Raw genomic sequence first — 27,621 nt, forward strand, 5'->3', positions numbered from 1 at the left:
GGGAGGGAGGGGCTGAGAGAGTGGGGGAGGGGCTGAGAGGGGGGGAGGGAGGGGGGAGGGAGGGGCTGAGAGAGTGGGGGAGGGGCTGAGGGGGAGGGAGGGGCTGAGAGGGGGAGGGAGGGAGGGGCTGAGAGAGTGGGGGGGGAGGGAGGGGCTGAGGGGGAGGGAGGGGCTGAGGGGGAGGGAGGGGCTGAGAGAGGGGGAGGGAGGGGCTGAGAGAGTGGGGGAGGGAGGAGGGAGGGAGGAGGGAGGGAGGGGCTGAGAGGGGGAGGGAGGGGCTGAGAGTGGGAGGGAGGGGCTGAGAGAGTGGGGGAGGGAGGGGGGGAGGGAGGGGCTGAGAGAGTGGGGGGGGGAGGGAGGGGCTGAGAGGGGGAGGGAGGGAGGGAGGGGCTGAGAGAGTGGGGGGGGGGAGGGGCTGAGAGGGGGAGGGAGGGGCTGAGAGAGTGGGGGGGAGGGAGGGGCTGAGAAGGGGAAGGAGGGAGGGGCTGAGAGAGTGGGGGGGGGGCTGAGAGGGGGAGGGAGGGGCTGAGAGGGGGAGGGAGGGGCTGAGAGAGTGGGGGGGGAGGGGCTGAGAGGGGGAGGGAGGGGCTGAGAGAGTGGGGGGGAGGGGCTGAGAGGGGGAGGGAGGGGCTGAGAGAGTGGGGGGAGGGAGGGGCTGAGAGAGTGGGGGGGAGGGAGGGGCTGAGAGGGGGAGGGAGGGTCTGAGAGAGTGGGGGGGGAGGGAGGGGCTGAGAGAGTGGGGGGGGGAGGGAGGGGCTGAGAGAGTGGGGGGGGGGAGGGAGGGGCTGAGAGAGTGGGGGGGGGGGAGGGAGGGTCTGAGAGAGTGGGGGGGGAGGGAGGGGCTGAGAGAGTGGGGGGGGGAGGGAGGGTCTGAGAGAGTGGGGGGGGAGGGAGGGGCTGAGAGAGTGGGGGGGAGGGAGGGGCTGAGAGAGTGGGGGGGAGGGAGGGGCTGAGAGAGTGGGGGGAGGAGGGAGGGGCTGAGAGGGGGAGGGCGGGGCTGAGGGAGTGGGAGAGAGGGGCTGGGGGAGAGGAGAGGAGAGGAGAGGAGAGGGGAGGGGCCTGAGGGAGGGGAGGGGGAGGGGGAGGGGGGAGGAAGGGGCTGAGGGAAGAGGAGGGAGGGGCTGAGGAAGGGGAGAAGGGAGGAAGGGGCTGAGGGAAGAGGATGGAAGAGGAGGGAGGGGCTGAGGAAGGGGGGGAGGAAGGGGCTGAGGGAAGAGGAGGGAAGAGGAGGGAAGAGGAGGGAAGAGGAGGGAGGGGCTGAGGAAGGGGGGGAGGGAGGGGGAGGGGGAGGGGCCTGGGGGAGGGGGAGGGGCCTGGGGGAGGGGGAGGGGCCTGGGGGAGGGGAGGGGGAGGGGCCTGGGGGAGGGGGAGGGGCCTGGGGGAGGGGAAGGGGAGGGGGAGGGGGAGGGGCCTGGGGGAGGGGGAGGGGCCTGGGGGAGGGGAGGGGAGGGGAGGGGGAGGGGGAGGGGCCTGGGGGAGGGGCTGAGGAAGGGAGATGGGGCTGAGGGCCGCCGCATTTTCTTTACCACTCCCATCCCTAATGCAGTCTGGCCATTGGTGACTCCACCACCTCTCGTCTGGAAGTAAAGAGGAAAAAGGCAGAGCGGGGAGTGCAGAAGAGGAGGGAAGCATAAAGAGAATAAAAATATACATCTCTGAGAGACCTGTGCGTTGCTGACTAAACTCTCTTGCCCAGTGTGTGAGGCCACGCTGTCAACTAGCAGATGTGACGCACCTCCACACCCCAAGCACCGCACCTTGTCTGTAACATCAGCAACCCTCAAGATAACCAATTCTTTCCGAAGGAGAGATACCAATCTAGAAAAAACAGCGATAACAGCAAGTATCCTGTAATCCACCTGTGTATTTGCCTTACTCTATGGCTTCATCATAAGAGATATCTTAACAATTAACCCGAAAGGACAAGTGAGGTTTGTTACCTTTAATGTTGCAACATTGCTTCAGACACCAGTCAATTTCACTGGTGATCAGCAAACCTATACTGTGCAGCAGAAACTTTGTATATGGCTTTTTAAGTTAAATAAAGAAGGATGGAAATAAGCCATTTGGGGATGTGATATGTAGCAGTTGTAATACTAGATTAGTAATGGGGAGGTGGAGGCATTGTGGTATTTGAGGAGAAATTTCTTCAGCCAGAGGGTGGTGAATCTGTGGAACTCTTTGCCGCAGAAGGCTGTGGAGGCCAAATCACTGAGTGACTTTAAGACCGAGATAGATAGGTGCTTAATTAATAAGGGGATCAGGGGTTATGGGGAGAAGGCAGGAGAATGGGGATGAGAAAATATCAGCCATGATTGAATGGCGGAGCAGACTCGATGGGCCGAGTGGCCTAATTCTGCTCCTATGTCTTATGGTCTTATGGTATTGTCACTGGACTATTAAACCAGAGACCCAGAGGACTGCTTTGGGGTCCCAGGTTCAAATCCCCCCACTGCAGATGGTGAAATTTGAATTCAATAAAAATCTGGAATGAAAAATCTTAACGATGACCATTAAACTATTGTCGATTGTCGTAAAAACGCATCTGGTTCACTAATGTCCTTTCGGAAAGGAAATCTGCCGACCTTACCTGGTCTGGCCGACATGTGACTCCAGACCCACACCAATGTGGGTGACTCTTAACTGCCCTCTGAAATAGTCAAGCGAGACGCTCCGTTGTATTGACGAAGGCAGCTCGCCACCACTTTCTCAGCGAGTACGGATGAGCAATAATAGTTGGCCTTTCCGGTGACGGAATTGATTAAAACAAAAAGTAAACTCCTTTTCGCCTTGAGGAGCTCATTGAATAGCAACTTCCAGAGGGAAATCTCCAGCAAAGCCAGTTGTTGGTTTGAGGATATGCCTAGTTGCAGCAAATGGAACCTATGGTTTTTCAGAAGGCGACATGCAAGCTGCACATTCCTCCTCCTGAAAAGCAGAAGATTATACCTTATTCTCCTGAGCATCAGCAGAATACCTTGTTCCCTGCCGATTAGGGGGAATCACGGGTTCGACCCGGGGAGGATGGACGCAAGGTTCAGGGGATGGGAAGAGGGGGGGGGGGCATTAAGGGAGGCGATTTACGAGTTTGGAGGAGCTGGGTGAGAAGTTTGGGTTGGCGCGGGTGAAAGTTTCAGGTATATGCAAGTGTGGGACTTTGCGAGGGAGATCTTCCCGACATTCCTGATAGCGTCTACCTCCTTGTTGCTGGAAAGCTGAAAAGAGTATATGCCTTGTTTTGAATATATGTGCATTAAATGGTGTTTAATTCATTCCACCTTACAGAACTAATTTCCTCCTCCGCCATTCAGAATTTCTGTATCTTCAGTTCTATCCATTACTTTCTGTTTTCCTCCCCCATTTTTTTTTATCGCTGATAAGGTGCTCGCTTAGCTTTTTCCAGCGCTTGAAGATCTTCACCTAAAATGCTGAACTGCCTTCCAGCTTTTCATGCCTTTGACTGGTTAGTCTGGCATTGTCTGGTTTTATTTCAGTAATGTGATGTTTTGCCATACTGTAGAAATGTTGCCGTTTTCTTGTTTCTAAGCAAAGCTCGCCGGGGGTAGGCGGAATGTGGGGGTGAGGCCCCCCGATCACCCATGAACCTATTGAACGGTGGAGCAGGTTCCGCCCTCTACTCCATGGCCCACTCCTGCTCCTCAGTTGTATGTTTGTAGCTTTCTGTACCTGTCCCCCCCCCCCCCCCCCCAATTGTGACCATGACTCGGTACAATATGATCTGGAATTAATCCCCTAACTTCAATAGAAAATTCCACCGACGTGACAAAAGCTCGTGCCATGTGGAGAATGCCAGCGATACTTGTGGGATTCTAACCAAGTATTTTGCGCATCTCTGAAAGTATCATGAATTATGCGATAAGTGCCAGGAATATTGACAGCAAACAGCGATGCCATGTGTGGGATAAGAGAGGAAATGTACTGAAGCCCTATTGGAGGGACTGATCCTGTTAGTTGTAGGAATTTAAATGCTTGCAAAAGCTTCCTTTGCTCCAGTCTGTTCCTAAGAACAATAGACGCAAACTGCTCAAAATTATCAAGACGTTTTAGCAGACCAGAACAAGCTTGATTAATAAGCATATGGGCATACGGAGCAATTAATAACTGCTCTGATTTCTGGGTATATAGTAAACACTTGCGGTTGCGTTCCTGAAAATCACAACTTTGAGCGAAACAGCTTTAAGTGAATCGTCGGTTCCCGTCGGAATCGATGGATTTTCCGGGCAAGAAATGTCTGAAGGGACCCAATTCCGGTTTCAACAAAGAACAAGTTGAAACATTGTGCTGTGCATGTGCAGCACGATGAATTCCCAGCCAGGAATAACTTGCAAAATAAAATAAATAACTGAATGCAATAGAAATAATGTTTCTGAATCACACTCCAACAAACCCTGGGTAGCACAGACTCCATGTCTCAGCTTTTGCTTCCTGCCAAACCCAAGTGAGAGTGAGAGAACATCCACGTCTGCCACCATGATTAGGTGTTTGTGTTGCGATGCAAAAACCCAGCATAGATGCCAGGATTGCCCAACAGGAGGCACGGAATGCTGGACGTTTCAAACGTTTCTGCAAATCGAACAATTTTAATCAAGGTAGAAGAAAAAGTATTTACGGACTGCCCTCCACCAAGAGATGGAAAGTAAAGGGAAAGAGATTGCACTGGAACTTGATGGCCTTGGTCCAGACTGTTGGTGAATTACGGTCCACGTTTAAGGCTTTGATATCACCTTCAAACTTGACACTGGAGCTGCTGTTAACATATTCGTACATCTCAACTGGCTTCAGCTGATGAGCCTACAAGGTCAAGGTAGCAATCAGTGGCCGGATTATTGCTTCACTGCGCTACAAAGATCGACGGATAGTTGATTCACTCCATGTTCTTCACAATCAACGCGCATCTCTATCACACAGCGACGTTGGCGTACTTACAGGAATCGTAGAAAAATCTTTCATGCAACCTTTTCCTTAGAACAGTGGAAATTTAGAAGCCGAGGAAGTTTATATATTCATCAGTAAGTTATATTCTGTTACAGAGGCACCATCCACAGGTTCCGGGGCAGAGATTGAAGTTACAAATCTCTTGGTTATTCATGAAGGATGGCCAGAGGTGCTGGGTGCGGGAGGCCCTGCAGCAGATGGTGGCCCCACCCACCTGAAGACCTGTTGGACTTGAATGGGCTCTTCCTAGGCAGTGATGAGGAAAATGTACTTGCAGCACTAAGTGATCTGTTGGAGGTCGAGGTCTCGGAGGATGATTCACCTTTTGAGTTGATATGAAGTCTGTTGTCTTTTTCGAGCAGTCCGCAGAGTTTTTAATGGATAAGCAATATTCAGACTATTGTTCCACAATGTACCACTGTATTGCCCAGCCTGCTCGTCATGAAGAATTTTCCACAGACTATTTCTATGTCATTGTCCATAGACAGTGCCCGGGACTGGTACCTTTGCCAGCCGTACCTCAGTCCCTGCTAAAAGCCGTCTTCCCTCCAGCGCTGGAGGTTAGCACAGAAACTCCATTCGGGTCTTTAACCCTTCTGAAGTTGCAGAATCCTTTCCACAAATCTCGTCCCCGAGTTAATTTGTCTCGTAACTGAAGATGAGACTGTCTTATCTCATGTCCCCATCAATTCCTCCCATTTCCAAGTGGAGCACGCTCACTACTTCTACTGAAGATCTTTTCCCTGGTGTGCTTCGTGGAAACAACAAGTTCCTCAGAGTGTCCTCAGTTCTTTCCTTCTCATCCCAGAGAGTCCAAAGTGTGATGCTCTTCAGTCTTTTAAAATCACCAGTCAGCATCATTAGTCAGTCATGTATTCGACGAGAGAGAGAGAGACTTTGGAGTATCATACCTGCTGTGTAGTAGTACTCGCCAAGGCTCCTTAGGCAGCACCTTCCAGACCCACAACCTCTACCGTCTAGAAGGACAAGGGCAGATACAAGGGAACACCACCACCTGGAAGTCACACACCATCCTGACTTTGAAATACATCGCTGTTCCTTCCCTGTCACTCGGCCAAAATTTTGTAACTCCCTCCCTGTGGGGTTACCTACACCATACAAACTGCAGCAGTTAAAGAGGGCAGCTCACCACCACCTTCTCAAGGGCAAGTAGGGATGGGCAACAAATGCTGGCCTAGCCAGCGAAGCCCACATCCCGTAAAAATTTTTTTAAAGTGTTAAGCCCGTATCAGAATATGTCTACAATCTGTCTATTAACCAAGTACCATGTCTCGAGTCCAAAGAGGATTCCTCTACGGCCAGAAATAGGAAGTCTCGAATCCTTTGCGAACTGGGAGTGTGACGAATTTAGAAATTTCAGATATATTGTTATGTATTTGGTGCAGTAAGGGTTAAAAGCCTGGGTCAGTGTGTGTATGACTGCTGCAGTCACGTTTTTAACAATCCTGGTTTGCAAGACAGCTAGGCTTTTTGGGAGCCAGAGGTGCGATTAAAGCATCGTAAAAGGTTGGGCTAATGGACTTTTGTTTGATTTAAGAGAGTTCCCTGTGAAGTATTTAATTAGAGAGATTTAGTTAGTAAGATGATGTAGTTAATGGGAGAAACCATGGGTTGAAGCAGTCAGGTGTTAAGGGTCAGAGTTTTAGTTGGGAGCTGACAGCCAAACTATGAAGGCAGTTTCTGAAGGCTTCAGCTAGAGATCCTATATTGTTCTGACAAAGTCAGGTCTTTTTCTTTCAAGAAGTCTCAAAAGATCTCCCTTTCTCAAAGTGGAATATCCAGATATCGCTGTACAGCATGTATTCCTGAGTGCTAATTGCATTTAACAGTGGATTGAGACCTGAGATGGTTTAGTTGTTTGAGTGGGAATAAAGATAGCAGTTGAGAGTTATTGTGTCACTGTATTGATTAGCATTGTTTGAGGGGTAATTGTAAGTAATTTTCTTCTGTGATGTTAAGAATAATTTAATACTGTGTTAGTAATAAGGTTTGTTTTAATATACCATTTCCCTATTTTGAATGAAATCACTCCTGGAGCGAGGCATCCTTTCCTCGCAATCTTGCAAAATTAAAATAAAATATTGGGGTTTCTGCCCAGTATCCTGGCCACTGTGGGGGTCTGGTCCGGGATCGGAATGGATGCGACTGTGGGTGTTTGCTATAGGGATGGTAATGCTGTGGAAAGTGTTATGTGCAACAAGTATAAAATGGGAAGGTTCTATAGAACCCAAACGGGAGGGACAACTTTAAGGGAAAACCTTGGCCCCAATTACTGTGGGAGTTCATACTTCGCTGTGTCAGGGGGAAATTGAATGGAGCACAGTCTTTGGCCCCAAGGGTTCCTTTCTGTAGCATGAAGTCGGGGCTGCCTACAAAAATGGTGTTTCGTGAATCTTGTTACAGCAAAAAACGTCATGTGCAATTTTGTGTCACACGTTTCAGTTTTTAATCCAGATTTATTTAAAAACTTTATCACTCTCTTTGGGGATGTACAAAAGACAACCCCTTTATCATATCAATCAACCTAGTGAACCTTCTCTGAACTGCCTCAAATGCAAGTGCATCTCCTAAAATAGAGACCAAAACTGTACACTGTGCAGTGTACTGTGTGGTCTCACCAATGTCCTGCACAGTTGTAGCAAGACTTCCCTACTTTTTTTTATACTCCAACCCCCTTTCCATTTGCCTTCCTAATTGCTTCTGCCTTGCGAACTTGAGCCGAACAGGCGCCGGAATGTGGCGGCTAGGGGCTTTTCACAGTAACTTCATTTGAAGCCTACTTGTGACAATAAGCGATTTTCATTTCATTTCATTTCAACTTCTGTGATTCATGTACCGGGACACCTAGATCCCTCTGCACGGCAGCATTCTGCAGTCCCTCTCTCTCCATCGAAATAATGTTCTTTTGTTATATTGTCCCCTTTTCAACACTTATTCAAAACCCATTGAAACATTTGGGAGCCTGAAGCTGTAACGCAAACTGATGTAGGCTGCGAAATGCAGTCAGCAGTATTTTTCCTTGATGGTGTTAATCAATTTACCTAATTATTTGTTTGTGATGGGAAAATACAATTTGGCAACAACATTAATATCTGGTCTGTTTTATTCGCAGTTGTGACAGCATTTTAAGATTCACCGCATTGCATGAAGTATAGTGCACAAATCCCACTTCATGAACAAGTGATCAGTGCTCTTAATTCCAGGGACTTATTCATTGAACGTTCTTAGATTTTTCTAATCCAGTGTCGAGCACAGTATTTGTGGGATTTTCGATATCACTTTGACTTATTCATTTAAGATCCTTATTTATCTGGGAGGCTGAAGCCTACAACTGCGATCACATTATCACATCGCTGCAATGCATGTGGGCTCTGTGATAAGATTTCAGCATTTCGAGAGCCAACCTTTACATTTTGCCTTATGCCTCGAGAATTTGTGCTTTTCAAAGATTTCTTTATGGGGTGGGGTGAGAGGGGAGGGAGAGAGAGGGAGAAAATATCGACCCAATCGCCCAGTCACCTCCCCCTTGCAAATACTGACCCACTCGCACTGACCCCCCGTTCTGCAAATATCGACCCACCCACACACACCCCACTGCAATTATCAACTCAAGTCGCACAGACTCTCCCGTTGTAAATATCGACCCGCTCACACAGACCTATCTCCCCCCCCCCCCCCCCCCCCCCCCCACCCCCACTCCCCGCTACAAATGACAGCCCACTTGCACAGACCCCGTGTCTGCATGGGTTTCCTCCGGGTGCTCCGGTTTCTTCCCACAGTCCAAAGATGTAAAGATGTGCAAGTTTGGCGGATTGGCCATGCTAAGTTGCACTTAGTGTCCAACAGTGTGCAGGTTAGGTTACGGAGATAGGATGGGGGAGTGGACCTAGATAGGGTGCTCTTTCAGAGGCTTGGTGCTGGATGTCCCCCTTCTGCACTGCAGAGATTCTTTTTTTTTAATTTAGAGTACCCAATTCATTTATTCCAATTAAGGGGCAATTTAGCGTGGCCAATCCACCTACCCTGCACATCTTTGGGTTGTGGGGGGTGAAACCCACGCAGACACGGGGAGAATGTGAAAGCTCCACATGGACAGTGACCCAGAGCTGGGATCTAACCCGGGTCCACACTGCTGTGAGGCAGCAGTGCTAACCACTGTGCCACCGTGCCGTCCTCAATTTTGTGCATTAAAGGTGCTATGTAAATGCAAGTTGTCATTGTAGGTTGAGTCAGGCAGAACAAAATGAGTCCCTGAATCTGAGATCCAGGGGGAAACACACTGCCAGCAGCAGATATCTTACTGATTCACATAATGGGTTGGAGATGCCCACCTCAAGTCTCGGAGCACACAAAATGCCGCTGCTCAGCTTTTGTCACAAGGTAATGCTCCGTTACCTTTCAAAAATATGACTTTCACTTGATTGGAAATTTCACAATTCGAGATGAGACATAGCAAATTACATAAAAGTCGCCATCCAGGGTGAAGATAAAAAACAAACCAGTCGCCCTCAGGGGTGTGTGAGGAGAGAGACTTGTCCTCTAATTCGGAGACCCATCGAAACTCGTCACCGTCTAAGGAAAAGATATTAAAATGCAAAGTGTTGGATACCGAATGGATGGCTGCCACAGGTGGACCCACCCAAAACCCATTGGAAATACACAATGGATGACGTATAACAGGCAAGGCTGCAGCCACTGCAGAGAGATTGCAATAAAGGTTTCAGCAGCAGAAACAGGCTGAAAGCTGGGGTCCCTCCCTCTGGCCCTCCCTCTTGGCCCGCCCTCTTGTCCGCCCTCTGGCCCACTCCCTCATGGAACAAGTGCATTCCCCTGTTCAGAAGCCCCCTCTACTAGAAATGTACCAGCGAATTGAGATCTTGTAATAACTGCAACATATACATCTGATCACATCCATGAAACCAGCTAATCCAGATCAGCCACACCGTTTAAAAATCTGTGCCTCAAAGCCAGTCTGCGCCTCAGAGGACGTTTCACTGTATCTATTTTTTAAACCTTTTTCATTGAATTCTATCTTCCCCTATTTCTAATACCTGTGTGAGTGACATTGTTTTTATTATCTTGTCATTTAGTGGTTAATAAATTTGTTCTTTCTTTGACTCAAGCAAATGTCGTTTCATTATCACTCCCGGCTTAAAAGTTGAGTGCATTTGGATTTGGAAAAGGCGCATCCTCATGAAAAGGAAACTTCAATCTTTGTTGTGACCAATCAAAGGAGTTGAATAGAGGGGGAGCCAGCTCTCTTTCCCCCCCCCCCCCCCCCCCCTCTCACCTCATAACGTTCTCGGCCTCCCTGCAAACTTAAAACAATTTTTGTTCTTCACATTGTTGACTACAATCTGCAAGACATGGCCAGTGAGCCTGAGGTGCTTCCTAATGCTCCAGTGTCTGTATCACTCTCCAAACTTGGGAGTTAATCTCTTCTTTCTCTTCACTCCGATTTTTTTGTCAGGCTCTTGGTCTCCAACTCCTCTTTGTGGAGTCAGCTTGGATAGGAAAAGCACATCCTGATTCTCCGAGGACTGGCATCCCAGGTTGGGGGTGGTGCAGAGGCGTGTTTCCAATGTTGGCATCGCAAATGTCTCAAGGTTTTTTCGGTTGAAATATAGGAGGTGTCGTTGGTAGAGGGGTAGATAAACATCGACTTTGGTTTAACTCGCTCTTGTGTTTGGTGATAGTAAATCAGATCCCCAGAAAGTCATTTTTCAAAAGGCATTTTAGGTTTATTTTCAAACCGGCGAACTTAAGGGCGCTTAGCCGGAACCTTTTCTGTCCTCTGTTACCTAGGCCTGAACCATCGTGCAGGAGATACTGAACCATCGTGCAGGAGAACATGCACGAACAGACTCAAAAACAGCTTCTTCCCCATTGTTACCAGAGTCCTAAACGACCTTCTTATGGATTGACCTCATTAACACTACACTCCTGTATGCTTCACCCGATGCCAGTGTTTATGTAGTGATGCACGATCAATTGCACAAAGACTAAAGTTGGGTGCAACTGTGACTTTATTACAGTCAGATGCGAGGCCTCCTGCTGCAGCTGGCGAAATGGCAGGGCACTGGAGGTCATGCATATTTATACAGTTCTCCCTGGGCGGAGCCAGCCGGCAGGAGCTACCGGCGAACCTGTAGTGCAGGTCCTACCTTACATCTCCGATTACAGTGGTTCACCACATGTAGTTACATTGTGTACCTTGTGTTGCCCTATTATGTATTTTCTTTTATTTGCTTTTCTTTTCATGTATTTAATGATCTGTTGAGCTGCTCGCAGAAAAATACTTTTAACTGTATCTCGGTACACGTGACAATAAACAAAATCCAAACCTATTTTTACACCCAAATATGGGGAATCGGATGATGTTACAAAGGGATTGGAATATGAGAGTAAATGTTTAGCAATTCTAAAGGACATTGGTGCGATCTCACCTGGAGTACTGTGTACAGCTTTGGCCCCCTCACTCGAGTGAGTGGAATAAAAGTTCACTGGGCTGAACCTTGCGATGAAGAGGTTGCCCCATAAGTACACTAGACACATATTCCTTGGAGTTTGAGAGTGAGGGGGGTTTGTAGAGTAATTGGTCACTGGGATAGTTGTGGTGATGAATGATGCAGATTTTGATGTAACCATGACATCAGCAGTTAGCTGCTAGAGGCTCTGTACAGCAGACATCGATCAGGGGATATGGTTCAACTCAGTAGCTCATCGTGTATATAATGTAGATAAATAGTTTGACACAACTATCTGAGTCAGGCTACAATTATTGACACAAGATGCTCAACAATACCAGCAAATGAAACGGGGGTTTCCACTGAAATATATAAAATTCTTCAGGGGCTTGTCAGGGTAGATGTTGAAAGGATGTTACCCCTGGTGGGGTGTCTAGAGCTAGGAGTCACAGTCTTGGGATAAGGAGCTGAGCATTTAGGACTGAGATGAATTCACTCCGTGTTGTGAATCTTTGGAATTCCCTTCCGCAGAGGGTTGTGGGTGCGCCGTTGTTGAGTTCATTCAATTCTGAGATCAACAGATTTTTCGGGGGGACTAAGGGAATTTCAGGGATCTGGAGATAGCGGCGGCGTCATTGAGATTGGAGATCTTGTTGAATAACAGAGCAGGCTCAAGGGGTTAAATATTTCATACACTTTTATGTTCAAAAGCAAAATACTACCGCATACCACCGAATAGGTCGACACGATAGCACAGTGGTTAGCATTGTTGCTTTACAGCTCCAGGGTCCCGGGTTCGATTCCCGGCTTGGGTCACTGTCTGTGCGGAGTCTGCATATTCTCCCCGTGTGTGCGTGGCGTTTCCTCCGGGTGCTCCGGTTTCCTCCCACAGTCCCGAAAGATGTGCTTGTTAGGTGAATTGGACATTCTGAATTCTCCCTCCGTGTACCCGAACAGGCGCCGGAATGTGGCGACTAGGGGCTTTTCACAGTAATTTTATTGCAGTGTTAATGTAAGCCTACTTGTGACAATAATAAAGATTATTATTATTGAAAGCGGAAAATATTCCAGTCTGGCAGCATCTCTGAAGAGACCTGTTGATAGGCGAAAACCCGGCACGTTAAACTCTGGGGTTTTTCTCTCTCCACAGATGCTGCCTGACCTGCTGAGTGCTTTTCAGTATTTTCTGTTTTTATATTAAAACGATCAATGTTTACCGATACTTAACGCAAGCATTGATAGAAAACACGCACCTTTATGATGTCAGCTGTCATCTTCCCGCACAACCCGTCGTCCTCTTTGCTCTAGTTGCTGCTTACAGTTCTGACTCTTTCTACGATAAAGAATGACCCTGTCAGTCTGTCCAATTTGAGATGTATCCTTGTTATATATTTTTTTTAAGTTGGGTTGAGGTCTGCGATATTGCCTGGATTTGCTTCTCTGCTCACTATTGAACTGCCTAAGAACAGCTGAGCACCGAATCAGTGAACACCGCCGGGAAGCTGGAGTCACTGCGGGTCACTGCTTGCCCTGATAGCAGTCTGCATTGCACTTGTGTCGAGCTATCTGTTTCTAACACCAGCTGCGGTATAATGAGGTTACCATGTTTAATAAATGGCGAGGCACAAATTGACGGTTTGGAATAACGATAGATTCTTGATCTGGCACGTTGAGAGTTCATTGTTTTGTTAGTGCTGGCCATGTCTGATCTGTCACTGGCTTCCAGGCAGTATACCTGGAGAGACTGCAAGTTGGTTCCGTCTAACCCAAAATATTACAAAATAAATGCAATCAGGATAAAAGCATGCAATAATACCATAGCTGATCATCTATATCAATCCCCCCCCATCTCCACCCCTCATTTCTATTTCCCTTGATTCCCTTTGAGTCCAATAATCTATTGATCCCCCTCATGAATATCCTCAATGACTGAGCATTCACAAGTTTCTGAGGTGGAACATTCTAAAGAATGAGGAGGAAGCAATTCCATGGGAAACGGATCAAAGCATACCCGGAGGCGTAGATCCCCAAATTTTAATCATCATCCATTAACTGTCATCAAGTTGCTAATTAGTTGATGTGAATATGGAATATTTCCCTACATACCGGATGGACTCTTCTGGATGGTTTACAATGTTCCTCGAAGGGGCAGCATGGTGGCGCAGTGGTTACCACTGCAGCCTCAGGGCACTGAGGTCCCGGGTTCGATCCCGGCCCCGGGTCACTGTCCATGTGGAGTTTGCACATTCTCCCCGTGTCTGCGTGGGTCTCACCCCCACAACCCAAAGATGTGCAGGGTTGGTGGATTGGCCACGCTAAATTGCCCCTTAATTGGAAAAAAATGAATCGGGTACTCTAAATTTATAAAAAAATAAATAAAATGTTCCCCTCGATGCTGCTGTATATTGCAGTGGTGAGTGATTCAGTAATATAATCATAGAATCCCTCCTGTGCAGAAGGAGGCCTTTCGGCCTATCAAGTCTGTGCCGACCCTCCAAAAGAGCAGCCTACCTAGGCCCACTCACCGTAACCCCGTGCATTGATCATGGCCAATCCACCTAACCTGCACATCTTTCGACTGTGGGAGGAAACCGGAGCACCCGGAGGAAACCCACGCAGACACGGGGACACAGTGGTTAACACTGCTGCCTCACAGCGCCAGAGCCCCGAAATCTATTCCGACTTTGGGTGACTGTCTGTGCGGAGTCTGCACGTTCTCCCCGTGTCTGCGTGGGTTTCCTCCGAATACTCCGGTTTCCTCCCACAGTCCAAAGGCGTGCAGGTTGGGTGGATTGGCCATGCCTAGTCTCCCTTAGTGTCCAAAGGTTGGGTGCGGTTACTGGAATAGGTAGGGTGCTCCTTCAGAGGGTCGGTGCAGATTTGATGGGTCGAATGGTCTCCTTCCGCACTGTCGGGATTCTATGAACGTGCAAACTCCACACAGACAGAGACCCGAGGCTGGAATTGAACCTGGGTTCCTGGCGCTGTGAGGCGCATTTGAAGATGAACTACATTGAACGGTCAGTGTTGCTGATGAATCCTATGAGAATCAAATGAGAAGGATTAGATCCACATACCTTTCCCTGCCTTCATTTTTTCTCCAATTGCAGGTAGTTGTGGAAAACCCAGATGGAAAAACTAACCCAACGGATTCTGAATAGGCTTTCTGGGCAATACCTTGCTATGTGTCAAGGCTAGTGTGTCTAGTTGCATTGTAATCACCTTTTGTCTAGCTCACATTTAAATAATTATTTTCAACTTAATGGAATCTGTTGCCTTGTATTCTTCCTGAGGTAATGGGCGGATGAAAAATGCAATATTCACTTCTATCATGTGTCAGGAACTACATAACTTGGAGTGAGCAACACTGAGAAGAGATTTATTTCCAGTGTCATTGATCCATTGCTTACTGTGATATGAACCTGTTGAGTGTTGTTTTGGGACAACCTTCAGGGATTGTGGTTACACCAAACCATGGACTAGCTCGTGCTCCACAGTTTTCAATGCAGCCTTTGACTCAGTGAACAGCCGCCTCGTATCCGTCCCACTGGAGATATCTCTGATCTTCGCCGGCTCCCAGGCTGGCAATGCCTTGAGTTTTAAGTTCTCTTCTTCGATTTCAAAATCCTCCATGGCCATGGCACTTCCTGTCTCGATAAACCGCTTCCAGGAGTGCGACCTTCTGGCATCAAACCCCTCCTCCAATTCTGACCTCTTGCATGCCCTGATTTTTATCAGTGCTCCATTGGCAGCTCTGCCTTCAGCTATCTTGGCTCTCAGTCCCGATTACCTCCCTATGCCTCTCCTCTCGCCCTCTTGCAATCCGTCCCTCTCTCTCGCGCTCCATCTCTCTCACACCGCTTATTCTTCTGCACACGCTCCGTCTCCCTCTCACGTATGCGCGCTGTAGTGTCTGTGTTCGTCGCTCTTGCATGCACCCGTTCTCTCCCCGCACCACACGCCTACCCTGCTTTAAGACACTCTTTGGCCGAGCATTTGTTCTCGCTTCCTAACACCCTCAAACATTGTTTGGTAGCACTGCTGTAAAGTACTTTGGAGCATTTTATATAAATGCAAGCTTGCTGTTGCAATTTGCGAAAAAGATTGCAAGAATCATGGACACTTCTTCTTGTTTCAAGTATTCAATCCTGTTTATGTCTCCAGCATGTGTTTTTTATTGTTTTACAATGTGCTGCATCTCTTTGCTTCTCTGTGTGCACAACATATGCTGATGGGGGAGTGGAGGGGGAACTCCTACGCATAACAAGCACAGAGTTTGTTGATGATTCCATCTAGTTATGGAAAGGGCAGGCTTTGCTGGAATGATGTCCGAAGAGTTTCTTTGGGGGGTTTTGTGGGGTCAGGGCAGGTGGGGAAGAAAGTCTAAACTCTGATGGGCACCCTGTTCCACTTCTGTGGTGCCATCCAAAGAAGAGTAGGACATTTTCCAGGAAATTTGACCGCATCTATCCTTTAACCTGGATCGCCCAAAACACGGACCAGGCACCGATTTCATTACTGGTTTGTAGTTTCGTAACCTGGTGAAACAGCCGCTGCGGTGGATCTTAAACAATCACTGCCCTTCAGAATAACTAATTGCATCTGAACCGCTTGAGATTGTTTTCGGGACACAAATTAATTGCATGTCGCTAGTGAAAACCAGTGGCGGACCTGTGAAGTGTAATCTATCTAACGACCAGGAAGTGAAGCCAACCTTTAGTCTAATTCACTTGGACAAGGCGACCACGGGTGTCTACCTTTCGCCTCTGTTCTGTAAATCTTCAGTTTGAAGTGGTACAGGCAGTAATAGAATTCAGTTGTGTATGATGGCTGCAGGTCATCACAGCTTCTGACAACTTTCTGACATTTAATAATTGGATTCTTTTATGACTCTTTTAAAAAAGAGCTTCTGGCAAAAGCAATTTGCTTTCCATCAATTTTATTCATAGTTTAAATAAAAGCAGAAGCTCTTTATCTAAAAGCATTCTGTCAGCTTTTATTATATTGGTTATGCCACCGTGGCCTTACACGAATGTGCGATAATGAATAGCTTTCTCCGTTTTCAATGATCCAGAAGTAGTGCGCTAGCCTGTTTGGGTGAAAGAGGAAGAAGACGCTCGCGTCAGCTGGGAGCCTGCCCCTTGAACAAGGTGTAATTTTATCTGAGACTTGTCCATGGTGACAGGTTCAGCACAAAGCCTTCAGTTGATGAGAGAGGCTGGAGGTAATTGCGGACAAATTGGAAGGAATGACGCAGTCAGAGCTGTTTTTTCCGAAGCACGAGTGCGCAGAGGTGGTGGGGTGGCGAGTGACACGCAAACGGCACGTTTTGTCGGTTCGTTCCCACAGGCACTTGCTTCAGATTGAACAATGGAACTCTGGGAAAAGCCGCCAATGTCCCCCCCGTATTGAAGCCTGTGACCATTAAACACAAAGACACCGCGAGATAGAAACCATTTTTGAACGGTGTCCTGTCACGTGCTAGTTCCTCCTCAGTCGGACTGACCAGCCAGTGCGATGTGTGACAGTCATTCAAAGTGATGCCATCTTGCATTTTGACCGAGGAGAATTTCCAGCTCATTGAGACCATTCCCAGCCAGGGTTAAGTTTTTGGCATCGACTGCACAGAAACATGAAACTCAATGTGAGTGAGCTATTTTTCCACAGATGGGAATGATCCGTTGATTCACCCGGGTTCGATCCCGGGTCACTGTCCATGTGGAGTTTGTACATTCTCCCTGTGTCTGTGTGGGTCTCACCCCCACAACCCATAGATGTGCAGGGCAGGTGGATTGGCCACACCAATTTACCCCTAAGTTGGGGAAAAATATTTAAAAAAGAAAACGTAGTTGGCGTAGAAAAAGCATTGAGATGTCTGTGTTGGGTTTCATCGACAATGAGAGCACAATCTTTTTGATGCTTTTTAAACATGAATGTTTAAGGAATGTATGAATATAAATACAAGGAAAACGGACAATTTGACAGTGTCTGTGTACATTTCACATCAACTGATTTAAGCGGCCTTGATTTTTAGCCACAAGAGCCTCACTGTGAGTGGATTATGTGGAGAATAACAACAGCGAGGGAGAGAATTTCCTATTATTCAGGAGCTCAGAAATTGCAAGATCAGCCTTGGGTTAGAATCCAACCTTTTCTGACTGGGATGAAAGGTTTATATCTCTCTGTAGCTTTACGAGTCTCCAGTGAAATGAATTTGAACAGTCATCGCCGGTCTGGAGGAATAATGTCAACGGCTCAAACCTCCCATAATTCGTCAATAATTGGAATTAAATTGATAGCCTCGATCAGAAAATCCTGCGATAAAGAACTGGAGGTGTCACATTGGCCTAATGTTAAAAGCTCCACTAAGATTTGGGGTCAGGATCCCACCTTACAATAAAACGTGGGAGCTTTGTGTCCAAAGGCTTAGTCTGAGTTTTGCATCCAATTGATCGAGCTTTACCTGACCTTGGGATGTTTCACTAGCAACAGGGAGTGCAAAGAGGGAATCTGGAGAATTCAGCTCCCCGGGAACAGTGGCCGGTGGATTGTATCTCCGATTTGACAACGTAAAGGCTGTTGACTTGTCAAAGAGTACAGCAGCTTGAGGTCTTGGAGTCGTTGAAGCACGTAAGAACGTCATTCAGCCCGTTGAGACCCATGCCAGTGCTTTACGATGTTAAGCAACTGGTGGTGTGGAGGGAAACTGGGGATTCATAGGTGGACTTCATGATAATAGACCGGAAAAGGAAAAAATATGAATGATTGTTCCTATTCAGACAATGTGGCAGGAGTACGGGGAAAAGGCAGGCGAATGGCACTAAGCCACGATGTTCGTTCGAAGAACTGGTGCAGAGACGATGGGCCAAATGGCCTCTTTCAGCACCGTAGCAATTCTGTGTGAAGTGGAAAGAGAGCAATAACTGTGATTGATTATGCGCATGTGTATAATTAAATTAGATGACCCCCCTCCCCCAGATAGTCTCAAAGTGAATACCAATCCTACATAAGTTAGGTAATTTTTTGGGTGCAAAACTCATGGACAAGTGTTTTTTACTTTGAGAATAAACTGTTACCTCCCAACAGAAATCCAAACGAGCACTTTTGGATGCGCATGATGCAGGATCCCACATGTCGGCCGTTGTAGTGAGGGTTGAGAAGCTGTTCTTTGTGCTTTACTGGGATAACTTTGAAGAGCAACATTCAGTCGCTGTTCAATCGTAAGAAAGCAACACGACCAAACTCCCAGCCTAGATTCCAAATCATCAGGAACCTGGAAATGTTGCTCAGCTTCCCCTCCCTAGCTCGGCCAGAGGCAATCACTTGTACCACACCTACCATCCGACTCTGTAAAATGCAGCAATTGAAACTGCAACACTACTAACCTCATTGTTGTATTAGGCACTGGGCCCGCTCACCAAGTCTGTGTTTTAAGCAGCAGACCTGATGTACAAGCCCAGTGCCTAATACAACACCGAGGTTTAGTAGTGTTTCGGTTTCAGGTCATTTCACTTTATGTTTGGTCAGCTAATGGGGTCAGGTGTTTGCATTTAGCACTGGAAGTTTAGTTTTGCTGTCAGGTCGGCCATAGGACCATGTGACCAAATCTGTACCATCTCAGAGCAGCCACTCCCGTTCATCTGATTGTCAAGTTAACTAGTTTGCTTAATTCAAACTTACTAAAGCTGTGTTCTGTGTTTCGCTGCATCATCTCCACTGGATATATCTGGTTCATGAGCAAATTGTTAGATATGTTGATGTTGTATGGCCAGTGCAGTGGTGCCTATTGTACTTCTGTGTTCTACCAATATTAATGTTGTATTTCATTCTTTTCTTCAGGCAACAGATAATGACATTGGAAGCTACGGGAATGTCAATTACTTTTTCAGTGATGAATCTGACAGGTAGGAACTTGCTCCGGATAATAGGGCTTCGAAATCTGTAGCCGTGTGGTCTGTTCGCGTCAGTTTTATGAACTCTACAATTAATAATGTCACATAATCAATTGTGGAATAAGTGTCGAGTGATGTGACAAGTTACCTCACCAGTCCTCGTCCCTTTTACGACATCAAACCATTGCTAAATTAAGAAGAGTATGGATTTATGCTTCTGTTGGTATCTTTACTCTCTCCCAGCCTGGCCATCTCCAGTTAGCTATGACACCTGATTTACAACTTAACCTGTGTTGACTTTGCCCTTCCTGCTGTTCCCTCCCCTGTCTGTTAAATGCACATCTGAATACTTATCACCGTTTTTACCCCCTCCTCAATATTATCTCCTGGCCTTAGAGTAAGTGAGTTTCATTATTGACATTCTCGAAGAAGATTATGCTTCCAAATCGTGCCCCAGGACTTTATAATCTAGGCTGCCACCTGAGTCCACTCCATAATAATCATAATAACCTTTCAGTCATTTTCAACAACCCCATTACATTCAATTAAGTGGCTGAAATCAACATCTGATGGCGCGACACGGTGGTGCAGTAGATAGCACTGCGGCCTCACTGCGCCGAGGACCCGGGTCCAATCCCGGCTCCAGGTCACTTTAATCGAATAATAATAATCTTTATTGTCACAAGTAGGCTTACATTAACACTGCAATGAAGTTACGGTGAAAAACCCCTCGTTGCCACATTCCGTCGCCTGTTCGGGTACACTGAGGGAGAATTCGGAATGTCCAAATTACCGAACAGTCTTTCGGGCCTTGTAGGAGGAAACCGGAGCACCCGGAGGAAACCCACGCAGACACGGGGAGAATGTGCAGATTCCGCACAGACAGTGACCCAAGCCAGGAATTGATGCTGGGACCCTGGCGCTGTGAAGCAACAGTGCTAACCACTGTTACCGTCCAGAGGCTGACTTGCATTGTTTGGAGTTTTGTCTTTTGGTTGCAGGGTCCAACGATTGAATTGACCCTCCAGGTGGAGGTGAAATATCCCACGGTACTCTTAATTATGAAGAGCAGGGAATTCTGTGTCCTCTCCAACAATGATCTCTCAAACAGCACTGCCAGAATAGATTAGCTGTCGCGGAGTTCTTGCTCCACGCAAATTGGCTGTCAGGTCTGCCTGAGAAAACAACAGTGACTACGCTTCAAAAGTAATTCATTCTCTGTGTGAAGTGTTTTAAAATGTCTTGAGAGTGCGAAAGGCACAATATAAATGCATGTCTTTCTTCTAATGAATGAAGAGCACAGATTATTTAATCTCTTCAGGGTGTTTTCTCTGAATCATTCTGGTGTCCCTTTCCCCGCTTCACATAGGCTCTGTACTTGTGTTTTTTTTGTGTGTGAGAGGCACTGTCTACTTAACTCGGATGCAAACCTGAAGAGATTTTACAGCAGGCAATATCAAAATGTGCCACCTGTTAAAATTGAGAAGGTGTCCATGTGATGCCAGTTGTAAATACGTGGCCTGGGAGGGAAGAGAAGGGAACCAGTGGTTGAATCAAACTTGTGTAGTGAAATGTACTCTTGAGAAGGGGAGTGCCTGGGGGAGGGGATGGCACAGCGGTATAGTCACTGAGCCAGTAATCCAGAGGTCCTGGGTACTGCTCTGGGGTCCCAGGTTCAAACCCCACCACAGCAGATGGGGAAGTTTAAATTAAATTTTTTTAAAACTGGAATTAACAATCCTCGCGATGACCATGAAACGATTAGCGTAAAAACCCATCTGGTTCACCTTTTAGGGAAGGAGAACTGCTGTCCTCGCCCTGTCTGGCCTACAAGTGACCCACAGCAATGTTGTTGACTCTTAAATGGCCTAGCATGTTGTTCAGTTCAAGAGGTGAGGGTGGGGGTGAGATCAGCCAGTGATGTCCACGTTTGTGAAAGAATAAAAAGGAACTGCGGCAGCCATTTGCTGGTCAAAAAGATTCCGCAAACCATGATGCCGAGTGTGAAAACAGAAAGTGCTAGAGATACTCAGCAGGTCTGGCAGCATCTGTAGAAAGAGAATCAGAGTCAAATTGGACTCCTAATCGAAGAAGGGTAGAAATGTGTTGTGTTTTAAGGCGTTGAAAGGGAGGGAATGCAAAAGGGAAGATCTGGAATAGCGCAGCACGTGGGAGAGAATAGATAACAAAGCGGTCACTGTTCTCACTATGGCCCAAGTGTGTCAGCCTTGATTTTTGACTGAAGGGCTCGCTGTGGACCCACAACCTTCTGACTGAGGCAAATATGCTACCCACAGAACTGGCACCCTACAAGAGTGACAAATCACAGATTAATCAAGCAACTTTGTAAAATCAATAAATAGAGAAAACTAACGTGGTTACTGTGTCAAGGGGAACTTTATCCAAAGCTTGTTCAGATGGGGCAATAAAGTCAACAAGTGAGCAGTTAAAACTTTTCAGAAAACATAAGTACTTTTTGTTGCAAATGTAGGAAACGCAGCAAACTCCCGAACACAGGAATGTGCTCATGACCAGGTCATCGTTGGCCAGGACATTGGGGCTGCTCTTCAACATAATGTGTTTGGTTCTTCAGCGTCCACCTGGATGGAGCTTCAAATTTAAATCTCGTCTGAAAGGTGCCAGCTCCAACAGCATAGATTTTTGTGCTCAAGTGGAATTTGAGCCCTAAATCTTGCGATTCAAAGGCAAGAGTGCCACCCACTGAGTCACAGCTGGTTCTCAGAATCTGGTCCTTATAGATTTGATCTTCAGTCTGCATTGGATCAATGAATTTCATAGAATTTACAGTGTAGAAGGAGGCCATTCGGCCCATCGAGTCTGCACGGCTCTTGGAAAGAGCACCCTACCAAAGGTCAACACCTCCACCCTATCCCCATAACCCAGTAACCCCACCCAACACTAAGGGCAATTTTGGACACTAAGGGCAATTTATCATGGCCAATCCACCTAACCTGCACATCTTTGGACTGTGGGAGGAAACTGGAGCACCCGGAGGAAACCCACGCACACACGGGGAGGATGTGCAGACTCTGCACAGACAGTGACCCAAGCCGGAATCGAACCTGGGACCCTGGAGCTGTGAAGCAATTGTGCTATGCACAAGGCTACCGTGCTGCCCTAGTTGAATTGAAGTTGCTTTGTATACATCAGGCATCCATCACGTTTTGAGGAGAGCTGATGAACCTGCAGCGCAACAAGAGAGAGTCACAGGATCCAAACCTGAAGCTTCTCTGGACGTACAGCTATATTTCGTCTATTTTATGAAGAGATATTTTCACGTAAAAGGCAATAAGTTTGCAAAAATGCAAAAGCAGAGCAAAAGTGGAATCCAGGCTGACAATCCCCTTTTAAATATTTCCAATTGTAGTTCTGCAGTGTGTAATCATTTATACATCTTTACATTGTGCAGAAGTGCTTCCAAATTTCTGCAGTGTTTCATATTAAATAGGTGCCAGTAATGTGATAAAACTCGTCAATTACTGTATAATGTGCAAGTAATGAAAAAAACAATTCTATTCAAATCCACACTCGCCGGACTACATTGCGAAACGCAAAGCTAATTTATTTTGCTCCGAGGATATTGCACATGCATCACACTTCATTACGATGTTGCCCAAACATTTAAATATCGTTCACAGTAAAATGATGTCATTGATCTTGTTCCTCCACGGTTTTGAAAATGAAAAAAAATGAAATGAAAATCGCTTATTGTCACAAGTAGGCTTCAAATGAAGTTACTGTGAAAAGCCCCTAGTCGCCACATTCCAGCGCCTGTTCGGGGAGGCTGGTACGGGAATTAAACCGTGCTGCTGACCTGCCTTGGTCTGCTTTAAAAGCCAGCACTTTAGCCCTGTGCTAAACCTTGTGTTTTATACACCATGTTCGATGCGGCCTTTGATGAAGCCATCAATTATTGATTGTCAACCTGGACGCCAGAATGTTCATTGCCGCTGAAGGTTTTATGTGCAAATGCAGATGTCGCCACCATTCAGGGCCTCACGGTGGCGCAGTGGTTAGCACTGCTGCCTCACGGCGCCGAGGTCCCAGGTTCCATCCCGGCTCTGGGTCACTGTCCGTGCGGAGTTTGCACATTCTCCCCGTGTTTGCGTGAGTTTCGCCCCCACAACCCAAAGATGTGCAGGGCAGGTGAATTGGCCACGCTAAATTGCCCCTTAATTGGAAAAAATGAATTGGGTACACTAAATTTATATTTTTTTAAAAGATGTCTCCACTATTCAGTAGGTACCACTTTCACATCTGCCAGAATATTTTGAGACCTTGAATCCCATTCTGGAGGCTGAGGCTCCAGCGGAGAACTTAAGGGGTGCTGCATTCGCTGCAGTAGCCCCTCTTTGATGGGTCCACTGACTTGGGCAAAAAATCCCGTGGCACGATCCAAGGAAGAGTGGAGCCGTCCGGGACAATTAGTTATCCTTCCTACAACACTTGAAACAAATGATCTGTCGCTCTATTTCATTGTGGGCAGCCTGTAATGATACTTTCCAAAAATACTTAATTGGGTGGAAATTGCTGTTTGGCTGTGCTGAGGTTGTCAAAGGTGCGATAAAAAGGAAACCCTCCCATTCTTCCAATGCAGTATCGTGCCAATTTGATGTGGGATCTCGCTGTGCCAATCGTGTTCATGAAAATTTGCACCTAGTTAATTGATTTGGCGTTAGCAGAGCTCCTGTTATCACGTAAACTGCTGACCTTACTATGTTTCAGAATTTCAGTTCATTAATTAATATGTCAATGCGCATTTATATAAAAAAAGACAAATTAATTATGTCTTTCTGGCAGACCCGTTCCCGTGTTTTATTGATAAAACATTGACGGTGAAATGTTAGCTGGTTGTGCTAATCTTCGAGGTGTTGTTGTGATGTGTCAAAAATCTTTTTAATCCTTTGCTTGGTAATTGAGAGCTTGTTTTCCCTTCATCGCTCCCTTTATCAGCCTGTCACCTACAGGGCTTCCATTACATTCCGCAGCCTTCCGTCTACCAGTCGAGGTTTAGAAAAGAGTTTTAAACTGGGAAACTGGCAGCGAGTTTAAGGAAATAATTCAAACCTGGGCTCTGATGGTTATAAACTCAAGCTGAGCTTTTATGACTGCTTTTGAGCCACTCAACACCGTTATTGCCTTGTAACTGTCACTGGCTACCTATTTTTCTCTTTGTTTGTTGCACTGTTTAGAGCATTCTACAATAACTACAATTCAAATCTCTGTTTTTTTTTAAATGGTTCATATCTGAGGGAGATCGGTTCTGGCAAGATTTCATGGTCTATTCAATAGGATTATCATTCTCAGTCTCATCACAAATTTATGTTATTCTTGCACCCTTTTCACTTCGATATCGGTTGTGTTCCAGTTAATGTTTTTTTTTAAAAAACAGCCTTTCCATTTCCCACTTGACAGTCTTGAGAATGTCCCACATGTCGTCACAATTTCCAATGTGTTGCAATTTGCATAATGTAAATATGTATGTTGCATTTTATTACCATTAATATGGTGCGATCGCATGAAAGATTAATCAGCTGTTAATGATTGGCTGCCTTTCGGCAACCACAGAAATTCAGTTTGTAAGTTCACTTTATTGGGGGGGAAAAAAATCACTCTCGTCCCCGTTATTAATTAGCTCGAGGATTTTACTTTTAAGGAATGGGAGCCGCAAGAAAATAATTGTTTTTTTTCGCCTTGATTTCATAGTCCAGAAGTTTACAAAGCATGTTCCCAGAACCAAAGGGAGTTAGTGAAATGAAGAAATCAATTAAACCCTTGGCATCTGATGCAGTTGCAGCTAAAGGTTCTTTTGATATTCAACCATGGAGAATGTAGCAATCATACATTGCATGTCAGCTTGATAGGCACTGACTAACAGGCATGCTTTCCTTGTCTTCATTCGGTTGAGGCTTAATTTTGAAAGTTATAAGATGCGGTAGTTTTGGAATGTTTCTTCCCGATTTTACAGCAAAATGTAGCTTGGCATGTTGACGTGAATACTATTCCTGGAATCGTAGAATTCTTACGGTGCAGAAAGAATCCCTTTGGCCCACCGACGCTCCAAAAGAGTACTCTACCCAGATCCCTCCACCGGGTCCTCCCCCCATCCTCCCCTCCCTATTCCTGTAATCTAACCTGCACACCCCTGGACACGAAGGGGCCATTTAGCATGGCCAACCCACCGAACCTGCACATCTTTGGACTGTGGGAGGAAACCAGGGCACTCGGGGGAAACTTGCGCAGACACGGGGAGGAATACAAACTCCACACGGACAGGAGAATAAATTCCTCCTCATCGCTGTCTAAGTGAGCGTCACGGTGGCACAGTGGTTAGCACTGCTGCCTCACAGCTTCAGGGTCCCGGGTTCAATTCCGGCCACGGGTCACTGGCTGTGCGGAGTCTGCACTTTCTCCCCGTGTCTGCGTGGGATTCCTCCGGGTGGTCCGGTTTCCTCCCGCAGTCCAAAGGTGCGCAGGTTGGGTGGGTTGGCCCTGCTAAATTGCCCCTTAGTGTCCAACGGTTAGGTGGGGTTATGGGGATAGGGTTTGGGGGACGGGGGGGGGGGTTGGGCCTAGGTAGGGTGCTCTTTCAGAGGATTGGTCCAGATTGATGGGCCGAATGGTCTTCTGTATTGCAGTGATGGTATGATTCTACGAGGGAGAAAGGAATTGGTGTTTATGCTGACACAGTTGTATGAAAGGAATAGGCAGAGTCTCGTGTGAAACAAAAACTCCGAGAGTGGCTCAGTTGTGTAAAGTATCCTGTCTCTATTCTGTACATTCTACATAATTCGACTAGAAGGAAATCCCAACTTTCATGTCCTTAAGTGTGGAGATTTTCATGCTTTAGATTGTCTGGAGAGAGCCTGGGTTTTTCAGCTGGATCCTTGTCATAAAGTGACCAAGTTGGCATCTCTACAACATCACGAATGTAAGTCCTTTTTAGATGTTGCCCTGGCCCACAGCTGATCAATCACTCAACCCAGGCAGTTCCTCATTCTTTTTGCCTGGTCACCAGGCTAGCCTCCTGTGAGCCTTGGTGTCTGATGTATTCATTCCTTGTGAGCAGCTGACTTAAAATGGTCAAGTTTTGATTTGATTTATTATTGTGACATGTATTAATATGCAATGAAAAGTATTGTTTCTTGCCTGCTATGCAGACAACGCATATCGTACACAGGGAAGGAAGAAGAGACTACAGAATGTGATGTTACAGTCTTAGCTAGGGTGTAGAGAAAAGATAATCTTAATACGAGGTAGGTCCATTCAAAAGTCTGATGGCAGCAGGGAAGAAGCTGTTCTTGAGTCGGTTGGTACGTGACCTCAAACTTTGGTATCTGTTTCCTGACGGAAGAAGATGGAAGAGAGTGTGTCCGGGGTACGTGGGGTCCTTAATTATGCTGGCTGCCTTTCTGAGGCAGCGGGAATTGTAGACAGCGTCAATGGATGGGAGGCTGGTTTGCGTGATGGACTGGGCTACATTCACAACCTTGGGCAGAGCACAAACCATACCAGGCTGTGATACAACCAGAAAGAATGCTTTCTATGGTGCATCTGTAAATGTTGGTGAGAGTCGTAGCTGACATGCCAAATTTCTTCAGTCTTCTGAGAAAGTAGAGTCGTTGGTGGGCTTTCTTAACTATAGTGTCGGCATGGGGGGACCGGGACAGCTTGTTGGTAACCTGGACACCGACAAACCTGAAGCTCTAGACCCTTTCTACTTCGTTCCCATTGATGTAGACAGGGGCATGTTCTCCTCTACGCTTCCTGAAGTCGATGACAATCTCCTTTGTTTTGTTGACATTGAGGGAGAGATTATTGCACCAGTTCACCAGATTCCCTATCTCATTCCTGTACTCTGTCTCTTCGTTGTTTAAAATCTGACCCACTACTGTGGTGTCATCAGCAAATTTGAAAATTGAGTTGGAGGGGAATTTAGCCACACAGTCATAGGTGTATAAGGAGTATAGTAGCAGTGGGGTGGGACAACAGACACATATTTCCAGTTATTTATGGTATTCTGTTTCTCTTTGCATTCTGAGGTGCAAAGCAAGATCCACAAACTATCTTGGAAAACTCCATGCAATATATCTTCTACTCTTATTAATGGGCACGGTATTTGGTTATGCATGAAAATTAGCCATTATTTCTTCAGGATAGATCTCTCTATTGAAACATAACGGGGTATCTCGGAACACATTGCCAAGAGGATCATTGGAACTTGGGATGATGCACACCTGAACCATGCTGGGGCTGGTGTTCTA

At 46.7% G+C, this 27,621-nt stretch overlaps 1 protein-coding gene across 8 annotated transcripts in view; it reads left to right on the forward strand.

The window, feature by feature from the left end:
• cdh23 (cadherin-related 23) overlaps nucleotides 1–27,621 on the forward strand; it is an 815,609-nt gene that overhangs the window by 413,418 nt on the left and 374,570 nt on the right. For all 8 annotated transcript variants that reach the window (XM_072491426.1, XM_072491427.1, XM_072491428.1 and 5 more), the window contains one exon: nucleotides 19,284–19,348. In XM_072491426.1, the coding sequence (XP_072347527.1) occupies nucleotides 19,284–19,348 (65 nt within the window). The remainder of the gene's footprint in view (nucleotides 1–19,283; nucleotides 19,349–27,621) is intronic.

The sequence above is a fragment of the Scyliorhinus torazame genome, chromosome 28, assembly GCF_047496885.1.
Source record: "Scyliorhinus torazame isolate Kashiwa2021f chromosome 28, sScyTor2.1, whole genome shotgun sequence".
NCBI classification, from domain to species: domain Eukaryota; kingdom Metazoa; phylum Chordata; class Chondrichthyes; order Carcharhiniformes; family Scyliorhinidae; genus Scyliorhinus; species Scyliorhinus torazame.